At 45.4% G+C, this 17,250-nt stretch overlaps 1 protein-coding gene across 2 annotated transcripts in view; it reads left to right on the forward strand.

Annotated features, from left to right (window-relative positions):
• Positions 1–17,038, forward strand: part of SLC6A12 (solute carrier family 6 member 12) — a 38,661-nt gene extending 21,623 nt beyond the window's left edge. For both annotated transcript variants that reach the window (XM_053977250.1, XM_053977249.1), the window contains exons 9-15: positions 750–874; positions 1,092–1,204; positions 1,935–2,072; positions 3,355–3,457; positions 9,707–9,807; positions 10,881–11,051; positions 13,657–17,038. In XM_053977250.1, coding sequence (XP_053833225.1) covers positions 750–874; positions 1,092–1,204; positions 1,935–2,072; positions 3,355–3,457; positions 9,707–9,807; positions 10,881–11,051; positions 13,657–13,803 — 898 coding nt within the window. In that variant the 3' untranslated portion in view covers positions 13,804–17,038. The remainder of the gene's footprint in view (positions 1–749; positions 875–1,091; positions 1,205–1,934; positions 2,073–3,354; positions 3,458–9,706; positions 9,808–10,880; positions 11,052–13,656) is intronic.
• The last annotated feature ends 212 nt before the right edge of the window (positions 17,039–17,250 follow it).

Genomic DNA, 17,250 nt, shown 5'->3' on the forward strand with positions numbered 1-17,250 from the left:
CCTGTCTCTCCCAAAATATTTCAGTCACCAATGAAGTGGTGTGCTGACACCTTCCTCTAATTTCTAAGATGCCTTGTGCTGGCAGCTTACCTCTGGGTGTCCCAAATGTGTCCACAGTGCCTGCCCCATAGCAGCTGATGCTGTGGGTCAGCTCTGGCAGCTGCCTAGGCAGGATCCAGGGGTGTGGGGCTTCCAGCCAAGCCAGCTCTGAGTGGTGCCCAATTTTCACAAGGACCAAGAGCACAGAAGTTTCAGGACAAGTAGCATAGCACATCCCAGCTTCCATCTGAGCATAGCTAATAAAGACAGTGTAGACACTGCCCTTGTCATTGAAGATTTTTATTGTCCTATTACCCTTGTTTTACTAGACCTGCTGAACCTGTATGTCTTCATGCTTTCAGATACTCTTCTTTCTTTCACTATGTTTCCTTTTGCAACCTCTTTCCTCTTCTAATTTTCTGTTTTCCTCATTTTCTCTGTTGTTTTTCCTATTGTCTGGACCCTTTGTCATTTTTTTTATTGTTATGTGCTGTGTGGCTGTGCCCCGTTCCCCCACTGTGCCATGTGTAGTCCTGTAACTCTCGAACTCTTGGCTCTGCTCTGAGCGTCTTAGTTCTGAAGGGTTCAAGAACAACATTACTGTTTCTTGGTAGTGCTGTCCAGCTAGGGAAGCTGAGCACAGACACGATCCTAAGTGGATCCATTCTGCAGCAGGAAACCCCCATTTCTCTCTGGTCTCCTTCCTGCAGGGACTGCATCATGCTCTGCTCCCTGAACAGTGCCACCAGCTTTGTTGCTGGCTTTGCCATTTTCTCTGTGCTGGGCTTCATGGCTCGAGAGCAGGGCGTACCTATTTCAGAAGTGGCCGAATCAGGTAAGTTTTTCTGGGAGACTTCAGAGCCAAGGGAGAACAAACAGCCTGAAGGGGAGGTTCCAAGGTGAAACCCAGGATGTTCTCTACATCCTCTATTATTATGAGTGTCTGCAGAGAAGTCTGCAGGACAGTGCTCCTCAACACAGCTTTCAGCCGTGGGTGGTCAAGGAGCTGTGGCAATAGGAGCACACATGGTCATCTTGTGGTCTGTTGGCAGGTCCTGGCCTGGCTTTCATAGCATATCCAACAGCAGTAACAATGATGCCTGTGTCTCAGCTCTGGTCCTGCCTCTTCTTCCTCATGCTGATCTTCTTGGGACTGGATAGCCAGGTACAACAAACCCCCCTCCTCATCTAACATGCCTGTCCCCACCCTGAGCATTCCCCACGGTCATTGGAAAGGATAAGGTGGGTCTGTGCTTTGCTGGTACCTTAAAGAAGTTCTCTACATTGTATGCAGCACTTTCACATTGTGGGAACTCAGAACCAGGGCCAATGGCAGGCCGCTTCTTTTTCCCATGGAAAATGTGGGCTGGCATCTCTGCTGGCATCTTCTCCCTGTGTGTATGTGAGGATGCCTCAGCTACATCCCTTCAAAACTGTGCACCCTGCAGAGTGAGGCAGAGCACAGAGCAGGACAATCTGGGATGGGGAATTGGGATGTTTTCTCCCAGTTGCATCCCACCAGAGCACTCCCTGTGTCCTCTTCTCACTGATGAACCCGTGTCTTACATCCTATATCCCTGTTATACCAGGAGCAAACCCTGCAGAGTGCAGTGTGAAACTGTGCTGCTGGCACGAGGGGAGCAGAGGGTGTCCTGCATGTCCAGGCAGGTGTTTTGCTCAGGCTCTGCTTGGTTATACCCCAGCCTTTGTGCCTGGATAATCAGGCCTTTTTCCTCTGTTTCTGCTGGCCTTTGGTGGAAGCAAGACAGATTAAAAGAAAAAAAAAAAAGAAAAAATAAGGATTTGGGTGGTGGGAGGACAAAAAGAACAGTAAGGGGAAGTGCGTGCTTGGGGAAGGAGAGATGCTGATTTCTCTGACCTGTTTTCTTCTGCAGTTTGTCTGTGTGGAAAGCATGGTGACAGCTATTATTGACATGTTCCCAGGAGTGTTTCGGAAGAAGGGGCGTCGGGAGCTGCTGATTCTTGTCATTGCAGTCATAAGCTACTTGCTGGGCTTATTGCTAGTCACTGAGGTGAGCAAGGAGTACAGGAGCAAGGAGCAAGGGTTGTACAGCTGAGCACCAAGCCCCCTGCTACACAGTTCTGGAGGCCTGGGCAGAGACAGCAAGTTTGTCTTCAATGATGTTAATTGTCTCTCATTTCTAATCCATTAGCTGGTGTCTCTCACAGCCAGTGCTGCTTTGACCCTGTGTGACACTGGTGCTCTCACTGTGTCACTGGGCCTTCCAGAGATGCTGGTCCCACAGCCCAGAGAGGCTGCCTGACACACGGCTTTGTGCAAATACCAGACCTGGGAACTAAAACAAGCCGAGCTGTTTGAAAACAAGCTCTTCTGAGGGCAATGATCATTTGCTGGCTGCTTTCCACACAAAGCAGAGCAGCAGGAGAGGAGCCTGGGAGTAATGGCTGTGCCATAACCCTGCTGGAGCCCATGGGAAGCCTGTGATCCCGGGACCAGCTGGAGCAGAGCTGTGCTGGTGTGATCCATGCACACGGTGTTTGCACTGCTCTGCAGCTAACAGCTGCACCTCTTCCTGCATGGTGCTGTGCTGTGCTCTCTGTGTACCACAAGCTTGGGTGGGGGGTCTTAGCACTCCTGTGCTGCCTCCATGAGCTCTGAAGTGACAGCTAATTCCTGTTAAACCCCTGAGGCACAGATGAATGATCCTCCAGCAGGATCCTGGCTAAGGACCTGCTGAAGGCAACACCTACCTGTCAATTTGAGTGTCTAGAGCATTATTTGAAAGGATCTGCTTGACGTAGAGAGGCTTTGTCGTCGAGAAATCACGTGAAAATCATCCACAGGCCTGTGGCAACTCTGCAGGGCTCAGCTCAAAGTCAGAAGCAGCAGGAAAGCCACATGCCTCTGCCATTGCAGAGCTTGGAACTTGTGCAGTATGTAAGGCTGGATGAGGATAAAACAAGGTATCTTCAATGTCCTTCCTCAAGATCACAATTTTTTGGGTGCAAAGTTCTGCACAGCTACATGGTATTTAAAAAATTATTCTGGGAACTCCCTAACTGTTTTAAAACAACCAAACAAACCAGCTTCTGCTCATATGCACATAGAAGCCTGCCTAGCCCAGCAGTGTCATAAAATGGCCATGAAAAACTCTCCTGCCACCAGGCTTGACTGTGTTTTTGGAACAGAGTGGGGGCAGCCCCAAGAGAAGGCTCTTCTCCCACCTGCTCTAGGTTCAGTATTTCTGCTGCTATTCTTTTGCTTGCCCCACTCATTTTTCCCTGGCATGGAACAGTCTTGCAACGGCTCTGTTTTCTCTACCTCTTCAACAGGGTGGCATGTACATCTTCCAGCTCTTTGACTACTATGCTGCCAGTGGCACATGCCTGCTCTTCCTGGCTATTTTTGAAGTCATCTGCATAGGATGGGTGTATGGTAAGTGGAGGACAAAATTCTGTCTTGTTCTTTATCAAGGCAAGAATGGGGGGTTGAGAAGTGAGAGTCGATAGAAAAGATCCTCAGGAGGCAAAGAAGTGCTGTAATTATGTTCTTTCTTGTCTAGTTTTCACTGTGTTTCCTTGCAACATTTCTTAATTGCTCCACATTTAGTCTAGGAATGTTTGTTCCTTCTCTGTAGGTGCCTCATATTGAACTACCTTGCTGTTTTTCCCATCTGCCCTTTGAATTAGAAAATCAGCTATTGAGGAGTGACTGTTGTTCTTTCGTGTCTGTCCCTGTCTGCTTACACTGTGCATTAAGTTTAGTCCTGCCAGTTAATTTAACACAAAATTCTGGGATGCAAACTTGCTATGTGTTACTTCTGTGGTGATTCCTGCTTCCGATTTACCCAGGCTGTGATGGCACTCAGAAAATAAATAGGAGGAACCGCTTTGGCTCTCAGTGAAGTCTGTAACTAAACTACTCAGGAGCAGGATAAAACTGAATTTCATGAAGTATCGGGAGGAAACCAACTGTGTGTTAGTCTGTGCAGTAAGAAAAGTCTCCTCTGATATCCTATGGGAGATCTCTTCCTGACCACAAAGGCTTTGGTTCTTCTCCCCAAAGCTTGTGTCAAGGCTGATGGTTTTTGGGCAAAGTGTCTTGTGTGTGATGCAGAGCAGCTGTTCCCTCTCTTTGCTTCATGGAACTACATGAGCCTCATACCTGTAAGGATTGTGCACAGCTGTAGTAGATGACAGCTTAGACCAGACTTCAACATCCCACACTCACATATCTGCTGGGCCCAACTACTTCAAGCAGCATTGCCATCATAGCCTCAGAGAAAGATTGCAAACATAGCATCATGCTGGGTCTCAATGGTCAGGAGTGGATGCTCATGAAGGAATACAATAGAAGAAAAATTAGGAGTGGTACTTTCTGTGAATGTTCTTCCAGGTTTTCACAACTTATAATAGAACCATAGAATGGATTGGTTTGGAAGAAACCTTTAAAGGTCATCTAGTCCACCCTCTTGGCCACTTTCCACTTGACAAGGTTGCTCAAAGCCCTGTCCAAACTGGCCTTGAACATTTGCAATGGTAGTGTATTCACAGCCTGTCTGGGCAACCGGTTCCACTGTCTCAGGATCTTCAAAGTCAAAAATTTCTGCCTTGTATCCAGTCTAAACCTCTTTTTCAATTTACAACTGCTAGTCCTTGTCATGTCACTACAAGCCCCCTTTATATATTAAAAGGCTGCAACAAGGTCTTCTTGAAGCTTCCTTTTTTCCTGGCTGGACAGACCAAACTCTCTCAGTCTGTCTTCATGGGACAGGTGCTTCAGTCCTCTCTTAGTTTTTATGGTCCTTCTCTGGACCCACAGCTACATGTCTTTCTTCTTCTGGGGTTCCTAGAGCCAGATGCAATACTCAGCTTGTTGCCCAGGAATTTCCAGTGCCAGAAGTGAAATCTATTTATTTCTCTTCTGTTATTTTTTTTCCAGTTGACTTGGCTAACCATTTGTCATCCACAAAATACTGCAGCAAGGAGTTCCATGGCTTTCTCAGGTGTTGTGTGAGGAGTCAGTCTCTTTTCCTTGTTCTGATTTTACCACCTGCCAATTCCATCTGGGGCCACCTTTGCCTTATATGCAGCCAGTCCCTGTGTGCTCCTTTTGGTGCTTATGGTTTTATAGAGGTTGCATTGGCTGTAGTGCAGTTGCTGATGAAGGGCTTACTAGTTTCTCCAAATGCTTTATGTATAGCAGGAGCCAATTGCTAGTTTGGATAAACTCCTCTCTTACTGAAAGCATAACCAGTCCAGCTGCTTGGTCTTGGGCTCCAGAGAATGCAAGAGAAGCAGATCTGTAAGAGAGATTTATTTCAGAAAGATGTCCTTCAAGGGAAGCTCACCTTACAACTTGCAGTAACAGACCCTGTTCACATTTTAATTTTGAGTCACCTTCTGCCCAGTCCTTTTGAGATTTAAAGGGATGTGGAGATTCCCATCCATCTGTGACAGGATGGGGATCACCATTCTAGGTTAATTCATTAAACTGAATTATGCTTTGATGTTTAATGCCATTTTTACAGTCACACAGGCCTTTTCTGATGACCCATGGAGAGGAGAAATGTCAGGCCATGAGTAACAGGAGAGGTGATGCTGCCCCAGCAGCCTCAAAGGGAGATGGAGTAGTTGGGGACAGAGAAAGGGCCCTTTTCCTCACCGTCATGGGTTCATTTGTGCCACTCCATACAGTATGATTTTGCCCTCTTGATGTTCTGCTTTGCATCCATTGGGATGATTCTGGTCCAAAATATAGTCAGAGGGCCAAGGTGAGGCATTACATTGGGGGAAAAAAGTGACTAGTGCTGATTAAAGGGTTTTTTCCCCAGCCTTGGAATTGGCAGAGCTGAGCCTCTTGCTTACACTGTGAAGAATTACAACATTTCTGCTAACACAAATATGCATTCTGAGTTTCCCCTCTCCCAGCACACACGCCAACCACCCACCACTTGGCAGCTTCACCCTGCTGCCAGGCAGCTGCTCTCCCAGAGACCTGAGGATTTCCTCCATACTGCTCCCTGCCTGTGGAAGGATTGCACGGCATTGGACTTGCAGATCATGTTCCCTCTAGAGGAGATTCTGGAGGGATTCTGGTGTCCTCCTTCCTCTTCTCTGCTCTCCTTCCACTTTGGGACAGGCAGCCCTCTATAAGCAGGCATGGGGTTTGAATACTGAGAGTCACAATATGGTGCCACTGAAATGTGCTGCAGAGGAGATTTTCCAGGCAGTCACAGCATGCACATTATGATTAGCTGCTCCAGGAGAAAGCAAGGGTCTCCATCACTACAGGAGAGCCAGAGCTGAAATCATTAGGACTCTTTACACAGCTAAAGCAAACTGATGCCAGAGGGTACCTGTGGGTGGCCCTGGGGTAAACCTGTGTTGTGCAGTGATAAATCTTTCTCTGGTTCTGTTGCTCACATGCAGTGTGACTACCAGCACGGTGTAGCAGCCTCCTCCTGCCTGGATCCTGCCTGTTGGGCTTGCTCTGTCCCTGCGTGCTGAATGCTCTCAGATGCACGGGCTATGAGCAGCCTTACATGCTTCTTTACGGGCCATAAAGGGCCTGCTCTGTGTGCCTGGTACCCAGAGGATGTGCAGTTGTGGAGCCAGGATGTGCAGCTGTGGTGCCACCACACCTCCATTGCTGGCTCTTTGCACATGCTTGGTGCAGATGTTGATGCTGCAGGTTTGAGACAGAGAGGGAGCAGCTACAAGCTTGGTACTGTGGCATGGAGCCACGGTCATCACCTATTGCAATGTTGTGGATGAAATTTGATATAGATGAATGCAAATAAATGTAACTTGGGAGAAAAGACGGGGAGATTTTTTTTAATAGATTCCAAACTAGCAGAACTGTGAAACTCACTGTTTTTTGAATATGGTAAAAGTAAAATTAAATCTTTGCCCCTTTTAATTTGGGTCTCATTTGCTGTTTTCATAAACTGCGTAAAATGAGAAAAGCTCCATAAGGATGAGAGATAAGGATGTAAGTAAATGTCTAGTTAGGTTTGTGTGAAATCTATTCCTGTGAATTTACATGGCTAAATGATTTGTAAGAGGAGCACACAACCACTTTGAAGGTATACAGGATTGATCAGCACAAGGGAAGTGGTACCAGCATTCATGGTTAACCATCCAATGACTGCATCCCATTCTTCCTTGTCTTGGAATATTGGAGGTAAAAGCAAACATCTTTGTTCACTCCAACAAAAATCTCTTTGGGGACTTTTTTATGGTTTTCTCTACAGTAGCTTTATCTAATCCTTCTGATGTGCTGGGAAGGAAGGGCACATTGCTCCAGTATGTGTCCTCCAGCTTCTAGTTTGCTCAAAAAGTCAGTGTTGAGTAGTTGAACTGATGACTTCTTAAGCTTGATTACTTTTTCATCTGCCTGTGAAATGTAGAATATGTAAAACCTCCTGTTCATATATTCTCTGAGGATGTTCATGTCAGTCCCCACTGTATATCATCACATCACCTACTGACTGCCACAGTGGCTATGGAAATTTAGGACCTGGCGGTTGTTCTACAGAGAAGAGGGACAAAGATAGGTGGAGGCACATCGTAATTAACAACACAAGTTGTGGGGTTTTTCTTCTTGTTGGAGGATGGATGGATGGATGGATGGATGGATGGATGGATGGATGGATGTGTGTGTGTGTTCTTCTTTTTGTTTGGCATTTTTGTATTTCTTTAATTGATATGTCTCTTTGACTAGATCCAAATTGGCAGAGAAACTTTATCTGCCATGAAGTTGTATTATGAATTAATTTGCCATATATCTGACATGAAAGTGTGTTTCTGTGGAAGATACTGTGCTGTGCTCATACTCTAAACTGCAATTCACATGATCTATAGCTCTCTTTTCTTTTTTTCACCCTCTGGAAGATTTTGGCTTTTTGGCAAAATTGATTTTATATACCAACTCCTTTCATCCCTTATATATTTTCAGAAATGCTATCTGAATCCTCATGATAGTTACAGCTTGGAAGTTCTCTGGTATAGGCTGGGCTCCCACACAATATATATGCATGTCCCTTGATAAAACACAGTTTGTTGTCTTTGCTTGAGGCTACTTGTTAACTTGCCAACTCAACATCAAGAGGTGTTCAAAACACTATTATGCTCCCCCTCCCCCCTCCCTGCAAATACTTCAAAAAGCTGGGTTTAAAAGAGATTTTCTGTAAGCATTAGTCATGGGATATAGAAAATAATGCAAAGAATTAAAAAAAAGAGCATACATAATGTACTTTTGTAGAACTACTATATTTAAGGGAAGCATAATATGAGAATTTAATTCTGAGACATAAAAACCACAAACGAAAATAAAACTCACCAAACTCCAAGCACTCGCAAGTGTTGCCAGTTCTCTAGGCACATATTTTGCCTAGTCCAGCATTCTGGTGTTGAGATATAAAGAAGTAAATTCTTACCACATTTGCAGCTGGGAACTGTAGCCTGACCATGAGCTCACAGATGGATGAACATCCCCAAAAGCAGAATCCTTTAAGCACCATGACAGAGTTTTAATAAAGCAAATACAGTATTATTTCATCCCAGAGGTGCTTAACTGGTAACCCTTTTTCTGGACAGTCTAGCTCACTTTTTTTTGGTCTAATATTGTTGTCTTATTTTACCTGAGGCAGTCTGGTATATCTGGTCAGTTTTGGTTAGAAAGATGCTAGGGCACCTTATAAATGACTTTTTGATTTTTCTTCATTTTACCTTTCTTTCTGGCCAATATTAGGCTCCTGATACTTGAAGACATCCCAGATTTTATTGCAAGGTCTGCTGAAATCCATCTGCATTTTGTTGTCTCCTCTATGCCATTGCATAAGCTTGCTCTTTGTACTTTGGGTTGGGAAGAGTCAGTGGTTAGAGTCTGGCCGGTGGCAGGACTTCCAGGTGCTTTTCTGAAGTATATCCCATTCCAGGGCACCATGAGATTTAGGTGGTTCCCACACACTGAGCAAAACAATCCAGTAAGTGAAACTAATGAGAAGAGAAGGAAGAGCTCAGACCCCACCAGACAGTTCTCACTGGACAGTACAGCAGCACTTGCAGATGGAAGGTTTGGTTTTCAGAAGAGTTTTAATTGCCAGGTTTTATGAGTTTATGTCAATAATAAAATACTCTGTGGAAGACAGGCTCTTGAGATGACAGGGGTCCTGCCCAACTCAGTGGTGATTCTTGACATGACTTCCCTGGTATACCAGCATGTTTATTTACAAAGAGAAGGTTTTGCTAGGTGTTCCCCACTCTCTTTGCTCCTTTTAGCACTCTGGACTCATACAATCCCATATGCTTAACCTGCAAGAGCTTTCCCTTGCTGCTGTGTAAACCAGGCACCTCTTTTCCCTGTGCAGTCCTTACCAGTGCATGGCTGCATCTTCTCACTCACAGCTGCTGCTGTCTGAGGGACTATGCTTTTCTTCAGTGTCAATATTTCTGACACTTACGAGTGAAATTAAGCCCCTCCATCTCTATTTAGCCACAGATGGGCCTTTTCAATACCAGAAAACCCCATTCCCTGCTGCTCTATTATTAAGATAGCCATGTTTTCACCAGAAATAAACACCAAGGATAAAGGAAGTTTGGAATCTGATGTGAATAGTGGTTGAAAAAAACAAAACCCATCTGACTTATGACTTTGTCTCTGTGCTGGTTGGTGGCCAAGGTGCCAACCGTTTCTATGACAACATTGAGGACATGATTGGTTTCCGGCCGTGGCCCTTGATCAAGATATGCTGGCTGGTGTTCACCCCGGGTCTGTGCTTGGTAAGTGCAATTATGACATCATGACATATCACTCTGGGTCCCCAAATTCTCAGTAGAAAAGGCTGATTTATCTCCAAGGTGCTGCTGTAAATTTTTCAAACTGTATGGAGAAGCAGAAGCTTGACTGTAGCTGAGGTAGCTATTTATTTCTTTTCTAAAGCTTTGTGTTTTGCCTGGAAAATTAATTGAGCCTGAAAATCCAGTTGTTTATTGTGAAGGCAAAAGGAAATGTGCCCTAAAAGCCTGGGGAGGTTTGGTCAAATTACCTATGAATAGAAGACGAGTGAAAATTATCCTGTTCTGAAATACTGGCTTCAGTCTGTGTTCCTGGGACTGCCCATGGTTCAGAAGTAACTTTCTATAGCCACTTGCTTTCTGTGTTATTAAATCTCTTCCAAAACCTCTGTGACTGGGTTTAAATAAAATGCACCCAAATTCAGGCAAGTTCTTGCCTGTTTTGAATTTATGTCCAGTCTTGTTCCACTGACTTTTACATGCTTTCTCAGCCAAATTCTGTTTTTGTATCTGATGTTGAGAGTTGTTTTCTTTGACCTCAGTGGGAACACAGATGACATCTATAGCTACAACTTACAAAAGATTCCTAGTCCTTTGTCCCCAGGCTTCAGCAGAACTTGAAGATCTGGGAAATTTTCAAACCAGCCCAAATTGTCTGAGAGCTTTGTAGCTAGAGAGCCCCAGGAGGCTAAATCTTTGCCTGTGTGGCTCCTCTGGAGTGTTTCTGCCAGGCAGAACAACAATTCTTGTCTTTGATATGAATAAATTGCTGTCTCAATGTTGCTGGGCCCTCAAAGCTGCTGCCAACTTTGCTTATGACTCTTCAGAAGCCTGCAGGCTTTACACCGCCGAGATGCCTGGCCCTGGCTCTCAGAACCCTTTGTGCAGCCAGCACGCACCAGGCGCTGCTCGCTGCAGCCAGCAAGGTCCCTGCTGGCTCATGCAAGACAGAGCACCCTCTGCCACCCTTGCAGAGCAGCCAGTCCTTGCAGGGTGGCCAGGCTGCTGGCCTTGGCTGCCCCTTGGCTTTCCTTATGTTTGTGTTTTGTGCTCTCCAGGGTGTCTTCCTGTTTTCCCTGATCAAGTACACACCCTTGAAATACAACAATTCCTACGAGTACCCATCCTGGGGCTACGTGCTAGGCTGGCTGATGGCACTCTCCTCCATGGTCTGTATTCCTCTCTATGCCATCTTCATCCTCCTGAAAACCAAAGGATCTCTGAAACAGGTACTGGGATTGTGGTCACTGGGTGTGTTGCTCCCCGAGCTGGTTCAGGATGGGCCCCAGGGAGGAGGTACATGGCACATTTCTCCTCTGAGAAGGCAAGGGCTGGCGAGAGTCACCCTTCCCCAGTATGCTCTGTAGCACCTGTTGGCAATTTGGAGAGCTTGGAGGGTTTCAGCACAGCTCTCAGGCTGATCATCAAATGTCCTGTCTTCCATGTGGTGTTGGACCATCATGCTCAATGCAATATACAGACATATATATAGCATATATTCAGTAGATACCAGTGCAAACCAAGTGCAAAACCAAGATCTGTTTTGCCTTTACTTCTTGTCCCTTGTAGTCCTGGGTCAGGATCATGTTCTTTTCAAAAAAGAAATAGTTATTAAAGAGGACCTGTTCACAGAGCTGTAAAGGCTTACCCTGTGCCATGCCTGAGCCTGTCCTCTTTCACTGTAGACATCTTTGTCCTTGTCCTAGGAAGAACTCTATCTAGGGAGATGGAGTCATGGAGATGACACCTCTCCTGACCATAAAGAAAGATCTGAGTGATGTACAGTACATTTAAATTTCTACACAGTTTCTCTGCAGGTCCTTCCCCATCCCCACTGCAGCTGGTTGGAGGGTGGGGTGGGCAGAGGGAGCAAGTGAACAGGAGCATCCCTGTGGCTGCAGTGTAGGTGTGACAGCCACATTGTGGGCTCATGGAGAGAAGGACCCTGCATTGCCAACACATCCAGCAATGAGCTGGGTGCAGGAAATTCCTTATTTGTTCCATTGTCGCAGGGAAGGTGAATCCGTGGCTGACATGTCTGACTCCCCACAGCTCAGAAGCTTTTGATATCTGAATGAGGGCTTGGAGCTGCCAGACAAGTAATTGCCCACATGTCCTACCTGTTAAACAAGCAATATCTTTACTGGGGGTAAAGTGCTTCAAGCCCTTGGACTGCAATGCTGCTGGGAACAGTGTTAATGCTCACTGTAGAGCACACCTGAGGAGTGGCCCATTTCAGATCAAGGGGTTTTCTGTTTGTCCTGGTTTACATGATAGTAATTGAAATTTCCAGGGACTCCTCAGCTATCTTAGTATGAAGAAATTTCCAAGGATGTGGTTTAGGTGTAGGGGAAGGAATTGGCTGCTAAACCTGGGTTAATTCAGGGCAGAATCAAAGCCAGCCATGAGATACCTTCTAGGGTAGTTGCACCTGTTTTTAAAACAAAATTTCTCAAAATATACCTGTTCTCTTTTTCCAGTCAGAATTGTAGTGGATTAATTTCCTGACACAAATTTCCAGGAACAGTCGTTGAATATTGCAAACCATTCACTGAAAGCAAGTTTGTAATTGGTATTTATGATCAGTCACCACTACAAACTGATAGCTCTCATTACACTTGACTGACCAAGAAAGAAAAATGTTGTTTCCTAATGTCCCTGATTAAGACAGCTCAAGCTCCAAAGACTAAAAACTTACAATGAAGTACCCACAGAGCAGCTGCAGACCAAGGTCAATTTTGGAAATCACAGGGCAAATAGTTTTGAATAAATGAACAAAATCTGTGATTCTGGCAGGCACTTCACAAGGAGTGGGAGCACTAAAATTAATCCAATGAGTCATAGATGAATTGCCTGTTCTGCTTGTGATGCACTCTTCATGGGAGTGAGCATGCACTGTCCTGAGCAGCTTGTGATGGAAAAAGTTAGTAACAGTGAAAGTCAGGTTTCAGCTGGGAAATGATAGGCTGTCCCATGGAGCTGGCAGGTAGCTGCAGGACATCAGCTGCAGGATGGAAAGGGAGACGAAACCAGGAGCTCAGGAAGTCATATGGCACCAGAGAGACTTAAAAAATAGGATGAAAAAGACCAGAAATTCACTGCAGAGTCCCTGTGAGCCAGCACTTTTTGCTGAAGAGCTCAAAGGTATTTTTAAGAATAAACTCCTCTAAGTTGTCCCAACACTGCATACATGTGTGTGGAAAAGCCTGTAGCACCCTGCACTGCACAGGACAGAGGGAGCTAAGGGCAGGCAGCTGCCTCACAACCCCTGCCTTCACCGTCACAGTCTGGATGACTGGAAGAGGGGAGCTGAGGATGGCTTGGGGCAGAAACCAGTCTGCAGAGGGACTGCTTTACCTGGGAAATGCCACTGAGGTCGGTATTGCCTACCACCCTGTTCTGGATCATGGCAGGAGATGCCCAGCATCTAATGATCAGCCCATTTGAAAGTCTTCACAGCTCCCACGAAAATCAATTGAAAGCTACTTGGTATAGGAAAATTAAAGGTTTTATGGTGTTTTTTCCATTGCCACAGAAAATGTCTGTGGTGCTAATTGCTGGCATCCTCCCTCACAGTAGCAGGTCTGTGAGAAGTGCTGTACATCAGCTTATCAGTCCACAGCCCAGATTTGAGCACAGAGACAGAATACTTGTCACTGAGAGCAGCTGAAGCGAACCTGCTCTCCTCCTCTGTTTCACGTCTGTTCGGCAGGAGAGGAAGAGGGAGCTGGGACGTGTGCTGTCTAGGTGCCTTTGCCTGCAGCAATGGTTGTGGATCACTATTGGCTGTCAGTTTGCTCATCAGCTTAATTAACAGCAGCTTCCTCTCTGCAGCGACTGGTGCAGCTGATTTCCCCAGCGGAGGATCTACCGCAGCCAAAGAAGAAGCACGTGGCGGGGCCGTCCGATCTGAGGCGTGAGGGATGGTCTCCTCCAGTCCAGGAGCTGCTCAGCATCACAGAAAGAGAAACCCACTTCTAAGGCACCTGGGATGTTTCCTCCAGAACCCAGACTGATTTGCTCTCTCCTTCCCAAAGTGGTTTCTTTTCCCTTCTCTCCTTCATGTCTGTGATGGAAGCATCTGGGACAGTTCCTCTCCTTCCAGCCGGATGGTTGCACCCACTGGCAACAGCATTTCTTTTACACCCTGGGGACAACTCTTCCTGCCAGCAGCTGTGGAGACTGCAGCATGCTTTTGTCAGAAGTGCCCTTCATTACTGACTCTGGTTGGGAAAAGAAAAACAACATTGTAGCAAAAAACAGAAAAAAAGGAAAAAAAAAAAGGGGGAAAAAAAAAGGTGCATTCTTGTAGGGAGGAGGAAAAGAAACCACAGTGGTGAGGGTGGTGAGAGAGAGCAGAGATTAAAGGTGTGAAGGAGCCAAGTGAAGGATGCAAAAGCAGGAAACGATGGGGTGCTATCACGGGAAATAAGTAAATTGGTTCAGAAGAACATAAGAAGCTGGAGGATGACAAAGGAAAGTGCATTACTAGGTCACCTCTGTACAAGGGAGAGAGAGCCAGGAATGTCTCATAGCCAATGACAAAAGGAGGTGCACTGTCAGTAGTTACAGCTTCAGCTGTCACTGGAAGGGAAAGGAGTGACAGGATGCTCAATGCAATCGTAGTTGTTGATGATGGATCTCAAGGCAGTCTCAGTCTGGAAAAGGGGGTGAGGAATGACTATCTAAGGGAACTTGCTCTTGGTCAAAACTACACGGCCCAGTGAAAATGCATCCAAGAGTGAAACCGATGAATATTTGACAATTCTTTCACAGAATTCATGGAGTGCAGGAAAAGTCCCAGAGCAGTTGGTAAGAAAAAGAAAAAGAGCTGCAGCACAGCTGGGAAAATGAGACCCTGAGGACTGCACGCCCACAAATTTAACTGCACTGCTGGGGCATTTTGTAGAGGAATTATAGAAGGAGTTGATGGGCCTGATCCTGTGCTTCAGAGTAGCTTTGGGAAGAGGGTGGGAGAATGATTGCATTTCCTTGGCTTTGCTGCAGGTGACTGCTCAGGGGATAAGGAAGACATAATCAGGTGCAATAATCATCAGCTCAGGCAAGATAAAGCAAAATTAATAGGTAATACAGGCTCATTGGAAGCAGATTGTGTCGAATTAAAGGTTGGTTGTTGGCAGGGTAGTCAAAAATGTGAGGCAATGGGTGGGAGGAAATGTGCTCTGCCGCCAGGTTTGGTGCAGTGCCAGATGACTCTGTCCTGTGGAGGCTGGGGCTGTAAAGATCCCTGCCAAATCCTGCTTCAATGCCTATCAAAAATTCACAGTTAAATCCACCAGAAAAGCCAGTGGCAGGATGCACCTGGGAGCTTTGCTGTGGTCAAGGGTACATGCACTGGTGCATGGCTGTGATGCAATATTGTTGCACCCAACCACACCAGAGAATGGCCATCAAAATGAATCACAGATGTCACAGGCTCCTTTCCCTTGTTTCTTGTTCCAAGTAATTGCTTTTCCCTGTGCTGTATGGAGATAAACGGCCAGCACCAAAAGTAAGCGCAGAAATCGGGCCTCATCTGTGCGGCTCGGTGCCTATTCCAATTGCTATGGGAACCTTATCTGCTGCAGTTTTCTGTGAGTTTAGCTGGAGAATTAGAATAGGGCAATCTTTTCCCCATTTAATTTCCTTTCCTTTAAAAACTAAAAACTACAAACTGCTGGTGAAATGAACACTGAAAGTCAACTATCAGAATTTGTACCTCTCTGGCACATTATCATTTAAGATATTTTGCTGTGGAAGACGGAAAAGGCTGGCAAGCCTCATTCACATTCCCTGCAAAGGACTGCAGCACCACATAAGACATACTGTATTTTTATTTTTTTAAAGAGCTGAATGTCATGCTGCAAATAGCTGTGGGAAGAGCTTAGCACCCATAGGCTTGAAGTCAGGCCTCATGGTAAGCAGTTCAGTGATTTGTCCTCTCCCTCCCACCAATGTTACTCATAATTTGATGGGGAAAACAGCTCCCCCCAGTCTTAATTCCTGTACAATCCTTGGTAGGACATTAAGCCCCTTTGCTCCTGCTGCCATGCCTTTAAGATGTGAGGTAGTGTTGTGCTGTCAGAGAAGTCATGGAGATCCGTTCACTTTTTCTGAGGCAGTTGAGCAACACTGCAAAAATCCCAGATAGAAGCAAGTAACTCTTCAGTTTGGAACACAAATGTGGTGCTGTGTAATTGACTGCATGAACTTATTCCTCTTGCTTATATATAATCTGACAATATCATCCCACCTCTGCCAGGAAGCAACTTACTTTAATAAAGCTAGAGGAGATATTAGTATGCCCATTGAAAGCAATCATAAAATTCCCAGGATCAGGAAATGAATCCAGTTTATTTGGAAATGGATGGAATTGACAAAGTCAAGTCCAGAAATTTTAAGTTAAAGCTCAGTGACCCAGTGCCATTTAATCATCTTTCCTTTAAAAACTGAAACACCCACATACACCCAGCTGGGGGAACAAGGGGAAATGCCATCAGTGGCTGTGTTTTGCTGTGCAACCCCCAGCACAATTAGAAACTGAGTAGTGGTTTGTTAAATTTATACAAATGTCTCAGGCATTGCTGCATGCATGTGACAGATCTGACAGGTCTCCATCAACCCCTGGAATTGGGCACCTCTGGAGAACTCTGAATCTGATGGGAAACTGCTCGTGTCCTGCACACCACCAGGAATACACTACTGAAGGATTGGTATGGAGAGGAGGGAGATTTTTTTTTTTTTTTTTTTTTTTGCGCCCTGTAATTGTTGATAACGTGACATAATGCATTTGAAACTGAAGTCCAAGAGAAGGTACGAGGTTTTCATACTGTGCTGCTCCTCCCAGCTGGAAATAAAACACTCTATACAGAAGAAAGGACGTACACCTGTAAACACCTAACTACCACTTCTGGATTTCCAGTTTGTTTGTTGTTCTGGTTTTGTTTTTTGGGGTTTTTTTGGGTTTTTTTTTCTTCATAAAAAGACCCTTTTCCTCTCTACAGAAGGAAAAGACAGGAACAGAGTTTGTTAAAAAAGAAATCAAGCCAAAAGGTCTTGTATTATCCTTCTCCATCCTGTTATTCCTGTTGCACTCCACTTCAGCCTTCCCTTCATACTTCCTTTGACCATGACAAATGGCAAAAAAAGAAGGAAATGGTCATTGAAAACTTGTACTGGACAAAATTTGAAGAAAGAAAGATAAAACTACCAAATATTCCCAGGATATCTTCAACTTTTGTGACTCCAACCCTCAACATAGTTCTTGGGGGGGGGGAAGAAGAATTGCAGTGGGAATTCTTCTTGGCTCTCAAACGTTCTTCTCTCCCAGGTGATCATGGTAGCACTCAGGCAAAGGACTATGACCTGCTGTAGCTTCCAATGAGCAGGAGGTGCAGCCATGCCCTCCCTCCAGCCCTCATTTTAGCT

This window comes from Vidua macroura, chromosome 5, assembly GCF_024509145.1.
Source record: "Vidua macroura isolate BioBank_ID:100142 chromosome 5, ASM2450914v1, whole genome shotgun sequence".
NCBI classification, from domain to species: Eukaryota; Metazoa; Chordata; class Aves; order Passeriformes; family Viduidae; genus Vidua; species Vidua macroura.